The 22,064-nt window shown below is 39.2% G+C and overlaps 1 protein-coding gene across 3 annotated transcripts in view; it reads left to right on the top strand.

Moving 5' to 3' along the window:
• LOC5515660 (acetyl-CoA carboxylase-like) overlaps positions 1-22,064 on the top strand; it is a 76,306-nt gene that overhangs the window by 45,523 nt on the left and 8,719 nt on the right. For all 3 annotated transcript variants that reach the window (XM_048722387.1, XM_048722386.1, XM_048722388.1), the window contains exons 39-60: positions 6,364-6,405; positions 6,695-6,835; positions 7,547-7,624; positions 7,716-7,802; positions 8,378-8,446; positions 8,823-8,914; positions 11,580-11,691; positions 12,274-12,432; positions 12,789-12,854; positions 13,439-13,513; positions 14,536-14,598; positions 14,964-15,035; positions 15,583-15,720; positions 17,034-17,075; positions 17,608-17,686; positions 17,897-17,994; positions 18,725-18,835; positions 19,239-19,305; positions 19,383-19,459; positions 19,625-19,745; positions 20,730-20,826; positions 21,115-21,211. In XM_048722387.1, the coding sequence (XP_048578344.1) occupies positions 6,364-6,405; positions 6,695-6,835; positions 7,547-7,624; positions 7,716-7,802; positions 8,378-8,446; positions 8,823-8,914; positions 11,580-11,691; positions 12,274-12,432; positions 12,789-12,854; positions 13,439-13,513; positions 14,536-14,598; positions 14,964-15,035; positions 15,583-15,720; positions 17,034-17,075; positions 17,608-17,686; positions 17,897-17,994; positions 18,725-18,835; positions 19,239-19,305; positions 19,383-19,459; positions 19,625-19,745; positions 20,730-20,826; positions 21,115-21,211 (1,983 nt within the window). The remainder of the gene's footprint in view (positions 1-6,363; positions 6,406-6,694; positions 6,836-7,546; positions 7,625-7,715; positions 7,803-8,377; positions 8,447-8,822; positions 8,915-11,579; positions 11,692-12,273; positions 12,433-12,788; positions 12,855-13,438; positions 13,514-14,535; positions 14,599-14,963; positions 15,036-15,582; positions 15,721-17,033; positions 17,076-17,607; positions 17,687-17,896; positions 17,995-18,724; positions 18,836-19,238; positions 19,306-19,382; positions 19,460-19,624; positions 19,746-20,729; positions 20,827-21,114; positions 21,212-22,064) is intronic.

Raw genomic sequence — 22,064 nt, 5'->3', positions numbered from 1 at the left:
TTTTTCTGTTGTATTATCTAGGGGATATTCCAATGTCGGAGTTGACTTTTTCTGTTGTATTATCTAGGGGATATTCCCATGTTGGAGTTGACTTTTTCTGTTGTATTATCTAGGGGATATTCCCATGTTGGAGTTGACTTTTTCTGTTGTATTATCTAGGGGATATTCCCATGTTGGAGTTGACTTTTTCTGTTGTATTATCTAGGGGATGTTCCAATGTCGGAGTTGACTTTTTCTGTTGTATTATCTAGGGGAAATTCCCATGTTGGAGTTGACTTTTTCTGTTGTATTATCTAGGGGATATTCCCATGTTGGAGTTGACTTTTTCTGTTGTATTATCTAGGGGATATTCCGATTTTGGAGTTGACTTTTTCTGTTGTATTATCTAGGGGATGTTCCCATGTTGGAGTTGACTTTTTCTGTTGTATTTTCTAGGGGATATTCCCATGTCGGAGTTAACTTTTTCTGTTGTATTATCTAGGGGATGTTCCCATGTTGGAGTTGACTTTTTCTGTTGTATTATCTAGGGGATGTTCCCATGTTGTATTATCTAGGGGATATTCCCATGTTGGAGTTGACTTTTTCTGTTGTATTATTTAGGGGATGTTCCCATGTTGGAGTTGACTTTTTCTGTTGTATTATCTAGGGGATATTCCATTGTCGGAGTTGACGTTTTCTGTTGTATTATCTAGGGGATGTTCCCATGTTGGAGTTGACTTTTTCTGTTGTATTGTCTAGGGGATGTTCCATTGTTGGAGTTAACTTTTTCTGTTGTATTATCTAGGGGTTGTTCCAATATCGGAGTTGACTTTTTCTGTTGTATTATCTAGGGGATGTTCCCATGTCGGAGTTGACTTTTTCTGTTGTATTATCTAGGGGATGTTCCCATGTTGGAGTTGACTTTTTCTGTTGTATTATCTAGGGGATATTCCCATGCTGGAGTTGACTTTTTCTGTTGTATTATCTAGGGGATATTCCAATGTCGGAGTTGACTTTTTCTGTTGTATTATCTAGGGGATGTTCCAATATCGGAGTTGACTTTTTTTGTTGTATTATCTAGGGGATATTCCATTGTTGGAGTTAACTTTTTCTGTTGTATTATCTAGGGGATATTCCAATGTCGGAGTTGACTTTTTCTGTTGTATTATCTAGGGGATGTTCCAATATCGGAGTTGACTTTTTTTGTTGTATTATCTAGGGGATATTCTCATGTCGAAATTGACTTTTTTCTGTTGTATTATCTAGAGGATATTCCAATGTCGGAGTTGACTTTTTCTGTTGTATTATCTAGAGGATGTTCCATTGTTGGAGTTGACTTTTTCTGTTGTATTATCTAGGGGATGTTCCATTGTTGGAGTTGACTTTTTCTGTTGTATTATCTAGGGGATATTCCAATGTCGGAGTTGACTTTTTCTGTTGTATTATCTAGGGGATGTTCCATTGTTGGAGTTGACTTTTTCTGTTGTATTATCTAGGGGATGTTCCAATATCGGAGTTGACTTTTTTTTGTTGTATTATCTAGGGGATATTCTCATGTCGAAATTGACTTTTTTCTGTTGTATTATCTAGGGGATGTTCCATTGTCGGAGTTGACTTTTTCTGTTGTATTATCTAGGGGATGTTCCATTGTTGGAGTTGACTTTTTCTGTTGTATTATCTAGGGGATATTCCCATGTCGGAGTTGACTTTTTCTGTTGTATTATCTAGGGGATGTTCCCATGTCGGAGTTGACTTTTTCTGTTGTATTATCTAGGGGATATTCCCATGTTGGAGTTGACTTTTTCTGTTGTATTATCTAGGGGATGTTCCAATATCGGAGTTGACTTTTTTTGTTGTATTATCTAGGGGATATTCCATTGTTGGAGTTAACTTTTTCTGTTGTATTATCTAGGGGATATTCCAATGTCGGAGTTGACTTTTTCTGTTGTATTATCTAGGGGATGTTCCAATATCGGAGTTGACTTTTTCTGTTGTATTATCTAGGGGATGTTCTTATGTCGGAGTTAACTTTTTCTGTTGTATTATCTAGGGGTTGTTCCAATATCGGAGTTGACTTTTTCTGTTGTATTATCTAGGGGATGTTCCCATGTCGGAGTTGACTTTTTCTGTTGTATTATCTAGGGGATGTTCCCATGTTGGAGTTGACTTTTTCTGTTGTATTATCTAGGGGATATTCCCATGCTGGAGTTGACTTTTTCTGTTGTATTATCTAGGGGATATTCCAATGTCGGAGTTGACATTTTCTGTTGTATTATCTAGGGGATGTTCCAATATCGGAGTTGACTTTTTTTGTTGTATTATCTAGGGGATATTCCATTGTTGGAGTTAACTTTTTCTGTTGTATTATCTAGGGGATATTCCAATGTCGGAGTTGACTTTTTCTGTTGTATTATCTAGGGGATGTTCCAATATCGGAGTTGACTTTTTTTGTTGTATTATCTAGGGGATATTCTCATGTCGAAATTGACTTTTTTCTGTTGTATTATCTAGGGGATATTCCAATGTCGGAGTTGACTTTTTCTGTTGTATTATCTAGAGGATGTTCCATTGTTGGAGTTGACTTTTTCTGTTGTATTATCTAGGGGATGTTCCATTGTTGGAGTTGACTTTTTCTGTTGTATTATCTAGGGGATATTCCAATGTCGGAGTTGACTTTTTCTGTTGTATTATCTAGGGGATGTTCCATTGTTGGAGTTGACTTTTTCTGTTGTATTATCTAGGGGATGTTCCAATATCGGAGTTGACTTTTTTTTGTTGTATTATCTAGGGGATATTCTCATGTCGAAATTGACTTTTTTCTGTTGTATTATCTAGGGGATGTTCCATTGTCGGAGTTGACTTTTTCTGTTGTATTATCTAGGGGATGTTCCATTGTTGGAGTTGACTTTTTCTGTTGTATTATCTAGGGGATATTCCCATGTCGGAGTTGACTTTTTCTGTTGTATTATCTAGGGGATGTTCCCATGTCGGAGTTGACTTTTTCTGTTGTATTATCTAGGGGATATTCCCATGTTGGAGTTGACTTTTTCTGTTGTATTATCTAGGGGATGTTCCAATATCGGAGTTGACTTTTTTTGTTGTATTATCTAGGGGATATTCCATTGTTGGAGTTAACTTTTTCTGTTGTATTATCTAGGGGATATTCCAATGTCGGAGTTGACTTTTTCTGTTGTATTATCTAGGGGATGTTCCAATATCGGAGTTGACTTTTTTTGTTGTATTATCTAGGGGATATTCTCATGTCGAAATTGACTTTTTTCTGTTGTATTATCTAGGGGATATTCCAATGTCGGAGTTGACTTTTTCTGTTGTATTATCTAGAGGATGTTCCATTGTTGGAGTTGACTTTTTCTGTTGTATTATCTAGGGGATGTTCCATTGTTGGAGTTGACTTTTTCTGTTGTATTATCTAGGGGATATTCCAATGTCGGAGTTAACTTTTTCTGTTGTATTATCTAGGGGATGTTCCATTGTTGGAGTTGACTTTTTCTGTTGTATTATCTAGGGGATGTTCCAATATCGGAGTTGACTTTTTTTTGTTGTATTATCTAGGGGATATTCTCATGTCGAAATTGACTTTTTTCTGTTGTATTATCTAGGGGATGTTCCATTGTCGGAGTTGACTTTTTCTGTTGTATTATCTAGGGGATGTTCCATTGTTGGAGTTGACTTTTTCTGTTGTATTATCTAGGGGATATTCCCATGTCGGAGTTGACTTTTTCTGTTGTATTATCTAGGGGATGTTCCCATGTCGGAGTTGACTTTTTCTGTTGTATTATCTAGGGGATATTCCCATGTTGGAGTTGACTTTTTCTGTTGTATTATCTAGGGGATATTTCCATGTCGGAGTTGACTTTTTCTGTTGTATTATCTAGGGGATGTTCCATTGTCGGAGTTGACTTTTTCTGTTGTATTATCTAGGGGATATTTCCATGTCGGAGTTGACTTTTTCTGTTGTATTATCTAGGGGATGTTCCATTGTCGGAGTTGACTTTTTCTGTTGTATTATTTAGGGGATATTCCCATGTCGGAATTGACTTTTTCTGTTGTATTATCTAGGGGATGTTCCCATGTTGGAGTTGACTTTTTCTGTTGTATTATCTAGGGGATATTCCCATGTCGGAATTGACTTTTTCTGTTGTATTATCTAGGGGATATTCCCATGTCGGAGTTGACTTTTTCTGTTGTATTATCTAGGGGATATTCCCATGTTGGAGTTGACTTTTTCTGTTGTATTATCTAGGGGATATTCCCATGTCGGAGTTGACTTTTTCTGTTGTATTATCTAGGGGATGTTCCATTGTCGGAGTTGACTTTTTCTGTTGTATTATTTAGGGGATGTTCCCATGTTGGAGTTGACTTTTTCTGTTGTATTATCTAGGGGATATTCCATTGTCGGAGTTGACGTTTTCTGTTGTATTATCTAGGGGATGTTCCCATGTTGGAGTTGACTTTTTCTGTTGTATTGTCTAGGGGATGTTCCATTGTTGGAGTTAACTTTTTCTGTTGTATTATCTAGGGGATGTTCCAATATCGGAGTTGACTTTTTCTGTTGTATTATCTAGGGGATGTTCCCATGTCGGAGTTGACTTTTTCTGTTGTATTATCTAGGGGATGTTCCCATGTTGGAGTTGACTTTTTCTGTTGTATTATCTAGGGGATATTCCCATGTTGGAGTTGACTTTTTCTGTTGTATTCTGTAGGGGATGTTCCAATGTCGGAGTTGACTTTTTCTGTTGTATTATCTAGGGGATATTCCAATGTCGGAGTTGACTTTTTCTGTTGTATTATCTAGGGGATGTTCCATTGTTGGAGTTGACTTTTTCTGTTGTATTATCTAGGGGATGTTCCAATATCGGAGTTGACTTTTTTTGTTGTATTATCTAGGGGATATTCCATTGTTGGAGTTAACTTTTTCTGTTGTATTATCTAGGGGATGTTCCAATATCGGAGTTGACTTTTTTTGTTGTATTATCTAGGGGATATTCCATTGTTGGAGTTAACTTTTTCTGTTGTATTATCTAGGGGATATTCCAATGTCGGAGTTGACTTTTTCTGTTGTATTATCTAGGGGATATTCTCATGTCGGAATTGACTTTTTTCTGTTGTATTATCTAGGGGATGTTCCAATATCGGAGTTGACTTTTTCTGTTGTATTATTTAGGGGATGTTCCCATGTTGGAGTTGACTTTTTCTGTTGTATTATCTAGGGGATATTCCATTGTCGGAGTTGACGTTTTCTGTTGTATTATCTAGGGGATGTTCCCATGTTGGAATTGACTTTTTCTGTTGTATTGTCAAGGGGATGTTCCATTGTTGGAGTTAACTTTTTCTGTTGTATTATCTAGGGGATGTTCCAATATCGGAGTTGACTTTTTCTGTTGTATTATCTAGGGGATGTTCCCATGTCGGAGTTGACTTTTTCTGTTGTATTATCTAGGGGATGTTCCCATGTTGGAGTTGACTTTTTCTGTTGTATTATCTAGGGGATATTCCCATGTTGGAGTTGACTTTTTCTGTTGTATTATCTAGGGGATATTCCAATGTCGGAGTTGACTTTTTCTGTTGTATTATCTAGGGGATGTTCCAATATCGGAGTTGACTTTTTTTGTTGTATTATCTAGGGGATATTCCATTGTTGGAGTTAACTTTTTCTGTTGTATTATCTAGGGGATATTCCAATGTCGGAGTTGACTTTTTCTGTTGTATTATCTAGGGGATATTCCAATGTCGGAGTTGACTTTTTCTGTTGTATTATCTAGGGGATGTTCCAATATCGGAGTTGACTTTTTTTGTTGTATTATCTAGGGGATATTCTCATGTCGAAATTGACTTTTTTCTGTTGTATTATCTAGGGGATATTCCAATGTCGGAGTTGACTTTTTCTGTTGTATTATCTAGAGGATGTTCCATTGTTGGAGTTGACTTTTTCTGTTGTATTATCTAGGGGATGTTCCATTGTTGGAGTTGACTTTTTCTGTTGTATTATCTAGGGGATATTCCAATGTCGGAGTTGACTTTTTCTGTTGTATTATCTAGGGGATGTTCCATTGTTGGAGTTGACTTTTTCTGTTGTATTATCTAGGGGATGTTCCAATATCGGAGTTGACTTTTTTTTGTTGTATTATCTAGGGGATATTCTCATGTCGAAATTGACTTTTTTCTGTTGTATTATCTAGGGGATGTTCCATTGTCGGAGTTGACTTTTTCTGTTGTATTATCTAGGGGATGTTCCATTGTTGGAGTTGACTTTTTCTGTTGTATTATCTAGGGGATATTCCCATGTTGGAGTTGACTTGTTCTGTTGTATTATCTAGGGGATATTCCCATGTTGGAGTTGACTTGTTCTGTTGTATTATCTAGGGGATGTTCCCTTGGTACTTCACCTTCCGCGCAAGGGATGATGTAAGTATAATGCAGCCTTAATTTATTCTATTATGCATGACGAGTGGTCCATCCTGGAACTGAGAAACGCTGGCTTCTAGTTAGCTCACATACGTTCAACGTATGTTCAAAGTTCAAATTCAGGCCTGAGGAATAGGAAAACACTATCCACGTCTCAACCGGGAATTGGACACGTTTCAGCAGAGGTGGTATCTCAAAGCTGACTTTGATAACTCTGCTGGCTATCCAGACATTTGTTGGGTTCTTATTGTTCTGGAAATCATGACACACGACAACTGGTTTCTTGCAGTTTGAAGAAGACGAGATTTATCGCCATTTAGAGCCCGCGCTGGCCTTCCAGCTCGAAATCAACCGACTGAGAAACTTCGACCTAGAACTGGTGCCAATCACCAACCACAACATTCATGTCTACCTTGCCTCGGCCAAGAAGGTATTTCTCGGCGAAATGATGCATGTATCAGCGCCTTTCCCCAGGGGTCGACCCCCAGGGGGATTTGCAAAAACATTGCGATAAAGAAGTAACAAAATCCCTACTCCTCGGGAACAATTAAAGTTCCAAATAAGCTGTATACAAGGAAATCGCAGTTTCCATTGTTTTGCAAGAAATGCATGTCAAACTTTTGTGAATTTTTTAGACATTTTCCAACAAGAAGCGCTCAAGGACATATATTGCACGCGACTTATTACAGACGGGGCGCGACGGAAATCTCGTTATTCCTTAACTGTACATATGAACCAATGAACGAGCCACGGGCAATGTGGGGCGTTTTTCGAGATTGTAAGACAATCTTTGCCCTTGGGGGAGGGGAATTATATCGCAATTCAAAAATATAGTACTTACCCACGGGATTACTCTGGGGATTTGTGTGTCGCTGTTGCATTATATTGTTCCCGAGGAGTAGGGATTTTGTTACTTCTTTATCGCAATGTTTTTGCAAATCCCCCCGGGGGTCGACCCCTGGGGAAAGCTGCTGAAACACGCATAATCAATTACATGACCTCGCTTCGCTCCCACTAAGAAGGAATTTAATCGCTAACCAAAGTACTCATGAATTCCTTTCCTCGGCAATGATTTGCCTTATCCCAGACTGCATTAGCACCATGGGTTCCTTTTGTGACAGAATCAATGTTTTCTGTTCAGGTCTCAGCCAAAGTTGAGGTGACAGATCATCGGTTCTTTATTCGCACCATCGTGCGACACTCTGACTTTATCACTAAGGTAGTGTGCCATACTTTACGGTAGAGTGCTATACTATGCGATTCTGTACTGTTAGGTACTGTGTTATATTATATGTTTTTTTTCTGACCAGGAAGCGTCGTTTGAGTACATGGAGAAGGAAAGTGAGATTCAACTTCTTGAGGCCTTAGATCAGCTTGAGGTCTCGTTCAGCGAGACTGTAAGTACATACATTTATTATATTGAGATGCATGGGACACGGGAACTCTTATAAAACCTTTGATTCATTCCGATTCAATCCCCTGTGTATTGTACACATTATTTTCTGTAAACTGTGAAGATATACTATAGGATGCATACTTCGTACAATGGCCATGAGTTTTCTCGGATTCCAGATTGATTTTCCATATTTACTAATACCGAAGGGCTGAAATATACGCCAAGACTTTTGTTTTTTTAGTGATTTACTTGATCATCCTCGAGCTAGTTTTGAACGTTTGGTTGATCCTGGCACGATGGTTATCTCCGCAAAATCCCCTTGCAGGATCGTCCAGTATTTTCAACGCGATTTTTTGCTATAAAAGAAATAAGACCGTCTCTTTCATACATTTTTTGTCACCATGTATTGGCACGGGCAATATTCTCCAGAAAACTTTTGGCTTGAATTCCTTTAAAAAGCTGTTTCTTGTAAAACAACATCTAATTCAATTTGATAAATCTATGAACTGGCATGGTGTTTCCTCTTAAACAACGATACTAATGATGTTGTTGTTGCCGTTGTTTTTCCTTTTTCAGCAAGTACGCACTGATTGTAACCACATCTTCCTTCACTTTGTGCCATGTGTCATCATTGAACCGGACAGAGTGAGTCTTCTCTTGTCTCCTTAGCCGCTAGTTTCAGAACGAGAAGTTTAAGAAAAAAAGCCTAGAATATACCAATAATTGCTAGTCGTTTCTGCTTTTATTTTTTTGAATACTCAAATATGTTATGCCTATTTTAAAGAAGGCCAATCACGCCGCCATTCTACGCTCCCGTACAATACCGTCTCACAAAAATAATCTTTTTCCATCGGCTAATTCAAGCAAGTAACTCTCAATGAAATATCATCATTAAAGTATCAGACTTCGATCGTTGATGGTTAATATTTTTTTGCGAATAAAACTGCTGTATTTCTAAAGGTAAACGATAATAAAGGAGCAGTTGATCGATATTCAAAGCGTGTAAATCATTCCTTAACAGATTGAAGAGAGCATCAGACATATTGTGATGCGCTATGGAAGAAGGCTCTGGAGGCTTCGCGTACTACAGGCCGAGATTAAAGTCACTGTGAGGTCAGTACAACAGGCCGAGATTAAAGTCACTGTGAGGTCAGTACTACAGGCCGAGATTAAAGTCACTATGAGGTCAGTACTACAGGCCGAGATTAAAGTCACTATGAGGTCAGTACTACAGGACGAGATTAAAGTCACTCTGAGGTCAGTACTACAGGCCGAGATTAAAGTCACTGTGAGGTCAGTACTACAGGCCGAGATTAAAGTCACTGTGAGGTCAGTACTACAGGCCGAGATTAAAGTCACTATGAGGTCAGTACTACAGGCCGAGATTAAAGTTACTGTGAGGTCAGTACTACAGGCCGAGATTAAAGTCACTATGAGGTCAGTACTACAGGCCGAGATTAAAGTCACTGTGAGGTCAGTACTACAGGCTGAGATTAAAGTCACTGTGAGGTCAGTACTACAGGCCGAGATTAAAGTCACTGTGAGGTCAGTACTACAGGCCGAGATTAAAGTCACTGTGAGGTCAGTACTACAGTCCGAGATTAAAGTCACTGTGAGGTCAGTACTACAGACCGAGATTAAAGTCACTGTGAGGTCAGTACTACAGGACGAGATTAAAGTCACTGTGAGGTCAGTACTACAGGCTGAGATTAAAGTCACTATGAGGTCAGTACTACAGGCCGAGATTAAAGTTACTGTGAGGTCAGTACTACAGGCCGAGATTAAATTCACTATGAGGTCAGCACTACAGGCTGAGATTAAAGTCACTGTGAGGTCAGTACTACAGGCCGAGATTAAAGTCACTATGAGGTCAGTACTACAGGCCGAGATTAAAGTCACTGTGAGGTCAGTACTACAGGCCGAGATTAAAGTCACTGTGAGGTCAGTACTACAGGCCGAGATTAAAGTCACTGTGAGTTCAGTACTGCAGGCCGAGATTAAAGTCACTGTGAGGTCAGTACTACAGGCCGAGATTAAAGTCACTGTGAGGTCAGTACTACAGGCCGAGATTAAAGTCACTGTGAGGTCAGTACTACAGGCCGAGATTAAAGTCACTGTGAGGTCAGTACTACAGGCCGAGATTAAAGTCACTGTGAGGTCAGTACTACAGGCTGAGATTTAAGTCACTGTGAGGTCAGTACTACAGGCCGAGATTAATGTCACTGTGAGGTCAGTACTACAGGCTGAGATTAAAGTCACTGTGAGTTCAGTACAACAGGCTGAGATTAAAGTCACTGTGAGGTCAGTACTACAGGCCGAGATTAAAGTCACTGTGAGTTCAGTACAACAACGATCCCAGCCAATCGTCATCATCACTCATTGTAGCCACTGTCTCGCTTTCTTGCCACATAAATCACAAATTCGATCAAAGGACAACTCAAAACTCGACCAAAATCGGTTCCTATTAATCAACAAATACGTACATATCAATTACAGAAATATAACATAACATAAGCGATCCCAGCCAATCGTCATCATCACTGATTGTAGCCGCCGTCTCGCTTACTTGCCACATAAATCACAAATTCGATCAAAGGACAACTCAAAACTCGACCAAAATCGGTTCCTATTAATCAACAAATACGTACATATCAATTACAGAAATATAACATAACATAAGCAGTAAAAATACGGTAAAATTACGAAATAAAATAACTTACAAGGTAGTTGTGGCCTTCACTTACACACATTCAATGGCTCACGGTCACGAGATCTTAATCGATATTTGTTCGCGCGCTAATCGGCAACTGTCCGTAACACTGATCATCAATAAAATTGTCATTGTTATCATCAATTCAAATATGATCCATCATTAAAAAAAATCCATCATTAAAATTATCATCATTGTAATCGTCATCTTCAACTCCATCACTTACACAATGATTTTCATCAACAACATCCCAAATACCATGATCTTTATCATTACTAAAATGATAATAATCATCACTAGAACTATCATCATTATTATCAATAAAATTTTCATATTATTATCAACAACATCCTTAATATCATTTAATATCATCATTATCATTATCAGCAGCGGCAAATTAACATCATCATCTACATCCCCAAATATCAACAGTCATAAGTAACATTATCCACAACACTACACTTATTTTTCCTCTTCGGATGTTCATAATTATCTAACGAGTATTGTGCCTATTCTATACTCTCTTCTGATGTTCATATCTAACAAGTATTGTGCATGTTCTAGACTCTATTTGGATGTTCATATCTAACCAGTATTGCGCCTTTTATAGACTCTCTTAGGACGTTCATATCTAACGAGTATTGGCATGTTCTAGACTCTCTTAGGACGTTCTTATCTAACGAGTATTGTGCATATTCTAGACTCTATTTGGATGTTCAAATCTAACCAGTATTGCGCCTATTCTAGCCTCTCTTCGGATGTTCTTATCTAACGAGTATTGGCATGTTCTAGACTCTCTTAGGACGTTCATATCTAACAAGTATTGTGCATGTTCTAGACTCTCTTCGGATGTTCATATCTAACGAGTATTGCGCCTATTCTAGACTCTCTTCGGATGTTCTTATCTAACGAGTATTGCGCCTATTCTAGACTCTCTTCGGATGTTCTTATCTAACGAGTATTGCGCCTATTCTAGACTCTCTTCGGATGTTCTTATCTAACGAGTATTGCGCCTATTCTAGACTCTCTTCGGATGTTCTTATCTAACGAGTATTGTTCCTATTCTAGACTGACCCCTAATGGCGTCAAGATCCCTCTTCGGATGTTCATATCAAACGAGTCGGGATATTACCTCGACTGCTGTACCTATAGAGAGGTTCCTGATCCACGAACTGTTGGGGTGAGTACCGAGTCGTTACGAGTTTTATCGAGTGAGAACCGAGTAGTTACGAGTTTTCCCGAGTGAGTATTGAGTCGTTACAAGTTTTCCCGAGTAAGTACCGAGTAGTTACGAGTTTTCCCGAATGAGTACCGAGTCGTTACGAGTTTTCGCAAAAGGGAACCGAGTCATAACAAGTTTACCCGAGTGAGTACCAAGCCGTTCGAGTTTTCCCGAGTGAGTATCGAGTCGTTACAATTCCCGAGTGAGTATCGAGTCGTTATGAGTTTCGAGTGAGTCTCATTCACATTATTTTTTGCAGCACTCTAAGATCCGTAACACAAATCTGAACTACTGCGAATTCTCGCCAACAGCTTCTAAAATCGCCTTCTAGCTTCCATCATTCAAAATCTTTGAAGCCTTTTCATTGGCCAGCACTGAAATGGTTTCCAATCACGACCCTTCTCAGCAAGGGGCTTGCCAATCATAGAGCACCAAATGTTATTCCGTTAGTGTGAATAACAGAAGCCAGAAAGCGCTTTAGCAGTGGAAAATTGATTAAAAAAGCTCACAGAAAATCAATAATTGTATTTATTTCTTTAGCAAACAATTTTCGAGACGTACGGCCAAAAGCAAGGCCCCCTTCATGGTCTCCCCACCAGTACCCCCTACGTCACGAAGGACCATCTGCAACTCAAGCGCTTTTCCGCACAGTCTCTAGGGACCACCTACGTGTACGACTTCCCCGAGCTATTCAGACAGGTAATAAGGTATTACAAATACGTATAGAGGTACCACCTACATTTACGACTTCCCTGAGTTATTCAGACAGGTAATAAGGTATTACAAATACGTATAGAGGTACAACCTACATTTACGACTTACCTGAGTTATTCAGACAGGTAATAAGGTATTACAAATACGTATAGAGGTACCACCTGCATTTACGACTTCCCTGAGTTATTCAGACAGGTAATAAGGTATTACAAATACGTATAGAGGTACCACCTGCATTTACGACTTCCCTGAGTTATTCAGACAGGTAATAAGGTATTTCAAGTACAAATACCTATAGCTACCACCGATACTTTTAATTCATTCTGTGTGCTCATTTCCAGGCAGTATCCAAACAGTGGGCCAAATGGATTAAACTCTCTGGTGAACCACTACCATCACCGGATCTGGTGAGTTCTTAAACAGTCTCTCTGCGTCACCATTTTGTCATCATAGCAAAATACAAATACGAGCATCTGTGATATTTTCGATGGAATTCCGCCAATAAAGCGACCTTCCCGATTTAGTTCGATACCTTGTCGATTGAGTTCTGTACCTTACCGATTGAGTTCGGTACATTGTCGATTTAATTCGGTACCTTCCCGATTGAGTTCGGTACCTTTTTTATTGAGTTTGGTACCTTGTCGATTGAGTTCGGTACCTTGTCGATTAATTTCCTTACCTTCCCGATTTAGTTCGGTACCTTCTCGATCCAGTTCGGTACTTTGTCGATTGAGTTCGGTACCTTACCGATTGAGTTTGGTAACTCTACGATTGAGTTCGGTACCTTCTCGATTAAATTCTATACCTTCTCGATTGTGTTCGATATCTTCTCGATTGAGTTCGGTACCTTCCCGATTGAGTTCGGTACCTCTACGATTGAGTTTGGCTCGATTGTGTTCGCTACTTTATCGCTGAGGGCGCTTTGTGATATAATATAGTGATAACGATATAATATGGTTATATGAAATATAATATTATATAACATTTACAGATTAAAGCGACTGAGTATGTCCTGGACGAAAACAATGAGTTGCTGTCAATCAATCGTCTGCCAGGAGAGAACGCGGTGAGTACATCGCATGCGCTAGAGGTTACGTCCCTCTATAACCATCTTAGCCAGCTTGCAAGCGGTACTCGTTGTTATCGTTGCGGAAAACCCTCTCCGTTCGGCGAGCGGGCGCCATACTGGGGGCGTTTTCTCATAATCTGCATAATCTGTCATGGCGGCCAGCCACGGCCTCGAGGGCTCTCTAACTTTGGAAAGCCTACGCAAACTATGGTACCAACCGATCTGTCCAAGACATGAATGCCAATATACAGCATGTAACGCAAGATCTAATCGAGACCAAAGAGTGGCTCGATGAACTCGACTCTCGCCTAGACGAACAACAACAATACGGTCGACGGGATTGCCTTGAGTTCGTCGGGATACCAAAAGTCGACAACGATGATCCTGTCAAGCTTGTCATCGAAACGGCAGCCTTGGCTGGAGTGGAGGTTAAAGAAGATGACATTTCCATTGCACATCGCCTAAAACCTACAAAGAAAGGCCAGATTTACTTTTCCTCACTCTAAAATATTATATTTTGTTTATGTATATATTATATATTGTAAAAAAAAAAAAAAAAAAAAAATAATAATAATAATAATATTATAATAATATTATAATAATATCCTGTAAGACCCTCGAAATCTGACTGTGGCAGTGACCATCTCGAAAGCTTATGCTTCTATGGTCACTGCGCACCTTAAATTTTTTTTTCTTCTTAAGTACCGTAAATAGTTAACTTCCCCTTTTTTCTACCTGTATCCAAATATTCTTTATCTTATTCAAAATAGTGCAAAATAAAAAAATGAATGAAAAATGAATGAACATGCCCTGCGTCCGTTTTTGCTCTCGCCCCCAGGAACCACGCGTCTTAAAATACAAGATGGCGCCCGATCACCGAAAGGAGAGCGTTTTCCGCAATGATAACAACGAGTACAGCCTGCAAGCAAGCTATAGCCATCTAGCAACAAGTTCATTAACTTATTTGTAATCCTTGGTTAATGTTATTTGTGTTCCATGATTTTTTCCGGTCATCGTAGATCGGCATGATTGCGTGGAGGATGGAGTGCATGACAGTGGAGAGTGCTCCCGCACGCAGACAGGTGAGTTTATACAACCAGCACATGCTTATAGAAACGACTTCAACGAAAAAAGCTAGGAAAGATAGCTCGAAATAATGTTTGAAACAAGTGCAACGACAACTAGATTTTCAATCTTGGAAAACTGGACGGATAAAAATAGAGATTGGAAAGATTTTGAAGTAAAAAATTTCGGGTCTTTTTTTTTTCACGCGCCCGCTAGATTCAATCACCGTTTTTTGTCGTTGTCGTTGTTAAGTAGATAACAAATTCCAAGCAGTTATTTTCAACTTACAAACGATACCGCTGGTTCTTCTCTAAGGTCCCTATCTACTCCCTGCTGCCTAACCCTTGCAAACATTAATGCCTTTGTAATACCTTTTTTTTAGTTCATCGTGGTCGCAAATGACATCACCCACATGATTGGCTCGTTCGCACCGCAAGAGGACTTGTTGTTTAAGGTGAGTACGTTCTGTAACTTAAGTCATTGGCGTTATTAAAGAGGTTCCTGTGGTCTCTTGGTTCCCTGTGGTTCATAAGGTGACTTTATCCCACTCTCTCCTGGGCTGGCTCTCCTTACTAGGACTAGGCTTGCGTTGTATGATTACTCTCAATGTGTTCTTCGTGTCATCTAATAACAATAATTTGTTCACTAACTTTTTTGTAGTCGTCTTCTTTCAAAACCATTTCTACAGTCACAAAATGTGCTAAGACGTTGCTTTGAATTTGCTAAAGTAGCTTTGAATTTGCGATACGTTTGCGAAGTGTTGGCTGGGCTTTAAAGACTATAGATCCAACTTGGGTGACGCTGTTTTTTTCTTTATGTTTTTGAATAGTAAATTTGTTAATTTGTAAAGTAGGTAATTGCTTTACCATTTTGACTGTTAACTTTTCTGTTTATCACAAAGCATCCCAATTCGCCCCCTGAGGGTATTTCGTTTATCTACATCCCGATAAACGGTCGCAAACTTTGACTGTATAATTGCAATTGTATTATTTAATCTTTAGAAAGCATCAGAACTCGCTCGCTCTGAAGGTATCCCGTTCATTTACATCGCGGCGAACAGTGGTGCACGTATTGGTGTGGCCGAGGAAGTGAAACACGTGTTCCAGGTCGCTTGGAATGATGCCAAAGCACCGGAAAAGGTGAGGTCAAACACGTGTTCAAGGGTGCATGGAATGATGCGAAAGCACCGGAAAAGGTGAGGTCAAACATGTGACTAAGGTTGCATGGAATGACGGGAAGGAATGACAAAAGGTTAGGTCAAGCACGTGACTATGGTCGCATGGAAAGACGGGAAGGAATGGGAAAAGGGGAGGTAAAACACGTGTTCAAGGTAGAATAGAATGACGGGAAGGATTGGGAAAGGTGAGGTCAAACACGTGTTCTAGGTAGAATTGAATGATACGAAAGCATCGGAAAAGGTTAGGTCCAACAAGGGCGCATTGAATGACGGGAAGGCATCGATAAAATGTAAAGCACACCAAAAAGGGTTACGAGGGGTGGAATAAGGGCTCTGAGATAAAGGTACGATTGGAGGAATGGGGGCAGAGGACTACCCACTCAATGGCGAGTCACACAAAGCATCCATTTCCATCGGCTTATTCAAGCGAGTAACTAATATATTTTCAATCAAATACAGTCAATAACATATTAGACTTCATTCGTAGATTGTTATTTTAAAGTTTCCTTAAAAAAAGTTTTTTTTTAAATGCGTAATTTACTGTTAAAAAGCGAGAGAAAAGTCGATATTTTTATTAAAAAAACATTCACATTTGTAACCAGGCTTTATTACATTATTCAATTGCGCATGCGTAGATAATGCTACTTCCGGTTTGCGTTTCTAATTCTATAATATTTGCAAAGAACAGACGCTCCGCGATTCTTAAGGCAGAGAATATTCACCTAGATGCCCTTAAAAAACCACGTATCGATTTTCCAATATTTTAAAAATTCATTCAAATAAGAGTGGAAAAATACAAATTAAAATTGTGGAAAAAATTTATATTTTGGAAGAATTGAAAATAATATTATAACAAAATAAAGAGATTCATAAACAATGACGCCATGCCTAAATTCATTCAATTTCACCAATGTTTGCGGATTTCTAACGTCTTAAAGTTTTCATAGCAGCGGCCCTCATAGAAATACCCCAATACCCTTAAATAAGAACCGAAACAAAAAGCCCAAACTGTCGTGGTCTTGTACCAGAACAATGAATACAATACACCAAAAACTGGAATTCGACTCTGACAAATTTTCGTCTTTACTAAGACTTCTTCAAGTCTTGGTAAAGACTAAAATTTGGCAGAGTCGAATTCCAGCTTTTGGTGTATTGCTTAAATAAGAACCAATAAACTTGGAGAAGGAAATAATGGGCTGTTTTCCAGACGATTAAACTGACAGAAAGAAATGGGGAGAAATTAAGCGAGTTTTTTTTTTTTTTTCTACTCTCCAGGGATTCAAGTATCTATACGTCGCCCCGAGCGAATTCAAAAAGGTAAGATGTGACGCAAGTGCGAGTCTAGCATTCGTGAGAGGGGGGGGGGGGGGGGGTTGGGCTTCCTGTTTATCTGGTAGATTTACTCAATAACAGATATATATTTCGGGAAAAGGGGGTCGGGAGCATGCAACCATAGAGAAAGATGTTTTCGACAGCAAAAAAAATGGCAAGTTCTCCCAAAATTGTTAACTTCGGTAAGCTTTAATGTTTGCATAGAGGTATCTTATGTTATGTAAACCTACATATCAAAAAGTGTTTTTTTTTTCTAATGGATTCGTCTTCGAGATATGAGGCTTGAAGTGCAATTTTCAAATGTTCAAAGTATGATTTCTCCTCGTTTTTAGGGAGAGGTCGGGCTCTGATCAGAAATTAAGCCAACTTTGCTCGCTAATATCTAAATTTGGAATTAAGCTTGTGGTCAGATGAACACCTTGTATGTGGAATCTTGAGCTTATATATTTAGAATTGGAAAATGTCATGCCATTTTTTGGCTCTGTCGACGTTCTCTGATATGAAATGTGTCTTTTAGTTGAGTGCTACGAATTCCATCCACGCAGAGCTTATTGAAGACGATGGAGAGTCGCGATATCGAATCAAGGACATTATAGGTAACGTAATAATATCTACACAAAATTATTCAATTATTTAATCATAGGTAACGCCAACGCAATGATATAAGCAAGGAAATCCCAATTACAGGGGCGCAATAAATCACGTAACGCAATGGCACCATAGGCAAGGCACTGATATTAGCAACTAAATTACAATTTTAAAAAGGTATTGACATTGACATACAGTGATAGTGATATATTATCCAGGTCGTGATGATGGTATCGGTGTGGAGAATTTAAAAGGCTCAGGGATGATCGCAGGAGAGATGTCAGCTGCGTATGACGAGATTGTCACGATCAGTTTGGTAAGTCAACCTTAAACAGTCTCTTTCAGTCGCCATTTTGTCATCCTAGCAAATTACCAAGTGTGAAAAAGCATCTCTTTCCATCGGCTGATTTGCAGAAGCCGATCCGATATTTTCGATTGAATCTGGTAAATAAAGTATTAAACTTTGTTTTTAGATGGTTATTTTGATAATTCCATACATTATGTGCCTTCCAATGTTAAATGAAAGCAATAACAATGTTGTGGCCGACAAGGCCACTTGTCGACAACCCACTCCTTTGGTATTGTTTATCATTGAAAATACACAGGTTTTATCGCAAACTTCAAAATAACAATCTACGAATGAAGTCTAATGTGTTATTGACTATATTTGATTGAAAATATCTTGGTCACTCTCTTGAATTAGCCGATGGAAATGGATGCCTTGTGCGACTCTCCATTGAGTGGGAGCATAAAATGGCGGCGTGATTGGCCTTCTTTAACATAGCAGTTCTACAGAGTCAAACTAGTCACGATTAGTTAGTTATCCATCAACATATCATTTCTCGCCACTTTCATATAGTGTGAACCTAACAATCTGTGAGAATTCCTAAAGGCAATCGCCTAGTCATCCGTCATAATAGCAATTCTCACAACTATCATAACCTGTCAATTACATGTTCATATGTCAATCGCCGATGATTTCCCGCATGATGCTGTCCTTTCGGTTGGTAAGTTTTGATTTGCTAATAACCATTATTGATTGACAGGTTACGTGTCGTGCAGTTGGAATAGGGTCGTACCTAGTCCGCCTCGGCCAAAGAGTCGTTCAGTGTGAAATGTCTCACTTGATTCTAACAGGATTCAGCGCTCTCAACAAGGTATTTACTGCTAGCAGTTGTCACATGACTGTTTGCACTTTTTACACTTCCAGTACTCCGATCAAGCTTATCTCTTCCTGTGACATGAAACATTACAATCTAAACAGAAGAAATTCGTTATAAACATCATAGGCTAAGTTCAAACGTCGTATTATTCATGAGCCGTATTCAATGCAAATACAGCAAATAAATCAAGTCGATTGTTTCATCTTTATTTGCATGCATTTGCATTGAATACGGCTCATCCATAGTACGACGTTTGAACTTAGCCTTAAAAGAATTTTCGAAATTAGGAAGAATCGATACTCGGTACACGGTTCCTCGAATGTTGAACTATATATTGCGCTCTAAAGTTCGCACTTACCGGTTTATTCGTTTGACGTTCCGTATTACTGGCTTACAGGTCCTGGGCCGCCATGTTTACACGTCTAACCTTCAGCTAGGAGGCCCACAGATCATGCATCATAATGGTACGGTCGATCTTTTTTTACTGCTTTTATTTTTTATGATAAATGAGTATTCCTTATCGTCGTATGTTTTTTTACAGGAGTTTCTCACCTCGTTGTTCCTGAAGACTTTGAAGGGATTGCAGCTATAATGAGATGGCTTTCTTTTGTTCCTCTAGTAAGACCCCCGTTTGTCCGTTTATCTATCCGGCTGTCCGTCGTTCGTCTGTCTGACCGTCCATCTTTATGTCCGTCCATCTGTTTATCAATCAGTCCGTCCGTCCGTCCGACCGTCCATATGCCTGTACATCTGTCATATTCATCTTTGGCTTTCACTTTGCAGCGTCGAGACGGTCCTCTTCCAGTGTTAAAAGTGCTCGATCCTGTGGATCGCGATATCGACTTCGTGCCCACTAAAACCCCGTACGACCCACGGCACTTCATCGCGGGGTGTCGCCATCCGAGTAAGTAGCTCAGGCCTACTGCAAATTGCTCATCGGGCTATTGTAATCTTTATCTTCTCGCTAGTAACGTCATTTGTATCACTTTATCATCTGCAGTAGAAGCAACAGAAACAGCAGCGACATCATTATTATTATAATTATATTATCATAAGTTTTGGCATGCACGAGGGAATTTGGTGATTAAATGTCTCTGCAACAAAAGTATGATTAGTTGTCATCTCAATCCTTCTCATCGATGATTAGTGATGACTAGTCACCACGAGGGGAAATTTAATCACTAAATTACCCGAAATGCCATGCTATAACTTTGTAATACCATGATCGCCTAGGAAATAAACGCGCAACTACGAGTAGTATTAGGTTGGATGAGCGAACACGGTTCAATGGATCAGGGCATTGCATACGCATTGTTCTTTTTATCCCTCTAGAGACCCACATTTTCACGAACAATTCTCAGACATAACTGATTTACATAATTGCTCTACATATCTACAGTTAAGTTCTTTGACGTCATTAGCACGCATGCGTACAGCAAACAAAAGCATCCCACATGGATATAGCCTTATGTTGTTTAGGTATCACAAGAACAATTACACTGGTCTCTATGCATGAGGGAAATTTAGAAACTAAATTTTCTTAATCATTAATACATAAGGGAAATTTCGAGACTAAATCTCCCTCATCATTAATGCATGAGGGAAATTTAGAACAATCTATTGTTTTCAAGGGAATTTCGCTAGTAATCTTCCCTCAGAAAATCAGGTGATCATGGTATTATTATGATAATCATTCTCACTACCATCATCATCGTAATCATCTGTGATGTCATTATTATCATCATAACCGCATTTATCAAAAATGCTGTCTGCGACAGGGATTGACAAAGGATCGCCCATGGATTGTCCATTTTGGAACAAGAAGGGATTCGACACTTATATTGTTTGATCGAAGTGTCGCTAATATTTTTTTGATCTGCTATTTTAGCACAAGAAGGGGTCTGGCTAAATGGCTTCTTTGACAAAGATTCGTTTGTGGAATCGATGGAAAACTGGGCCAAGACGGTCGTATGTGGCCGCGCAAGGTTGGTAACATCTAGTGTGTACAGCACACATCTCTATTCAGTGGTGTGAGTAATGGTTAATGCTTCATTAACACACGTGTACATTTTTCCCGTCAATTCTATATTTTGGTTTGGTTGTACACCGTAATATTATTAAAAAGGCTCATTGTCACTTAAGGATTTTTTTTGTTGGGTTGGGTGTGGTATACTGTGATATTATTGGTCCATTGTCATGTGATTATATTATTGACAGGCTGGGTGGTATGGTGGTGGTATTTGCAGGCTGATTGTTACGTGTTTGATTGACAGGCTGGGTGGTATACCAATTGGTGTTATTGCCGTTGAGACCCGTGCAGTGGAGGTCTCCATCCCGGCAGACCCCGGGAACTTAGAGTCGGAGTCCAAGGTACGTTTCACTTGATTTGCACGTGATCTGGTCACCATCATCTGGTGTTACCTGGATTGCGTGACGTCCTTGTTTGCGCAGGGGCCAGTGTACCTGTAGTCATACATTGTATACAGGGTTCAAAATAGCGGCCGGCTGCCGACGCTAGCCGGCTGTTTTCTGGTTTTGCCGGCTCTTTTTTTATGTATTCCCCTTTCATATTTCGAGTAACAGGCAGGTATATATTAGAAGATAAATTACATTATGAAATTTTGAGAAAGTACCTAAATTGGAAGTTTTATACTACATTTTTCAAATTCTAACTATTTTATTGCGATAGCCTCCTCCAGTCAGCCGATGTAAATGCATACTTTTTTGGGACTTTATATTTTTGCAAGGATGAAAAAATGCTGTTTACCAGATTGTAACCTTTGGAGAATTTCCCTCCTTTGTATTCATGATGTCGGCATTATAAGTGCAGGGAATAATTAACTTCGATTGGGTCGGATGCGTTTTGTTTGTGTTTACTCGGATGAAGCATTGAAAATATCTGCGGCGGTGGGGGTAGTTGGAGAATGTCGACCACCCACTCCATTGTTATTATTTATCATTAAAATCACAGCGGTTTCGCAAGGAAACTTGATTTAAAAGATATTTGATTGAAAATATCTGAGTTACTTGCTTGAATTAGCCGATGGAAATGGATGCTTTGTGTGACTCGCTATAGTGCGGGAGCATAAAATGGCGGTGTGATTGGCCTTCTCTTAAGTGTTCACTTGAGCACCATCGATTAAGTATTCCCATTTGTGTTGTTAGAGACAGCAAAAAAATGGCAAGTTTTCCCAAAATAAGGTCTGGTTAACTTCGGTAAGCT

Source organism: Nematostella vectensis, chromosome 15, assembly GCF_932526225.1.
Source record: "Nematostella vectensis chromosome 15, jaNemVect1.1, whole genome shotgun sequence".
Lineage (NCBI taxonomy): Eukaryota > Metazoa > Cnidaria > Anthozoa > Actiniaria > Edwardsiidae > Nematostella > Nematostella vectensis.
Note: the sequence above shows the minus strand (reverse complement) of the source record. Positions and strands in the feature narration are given on the sequence as shown.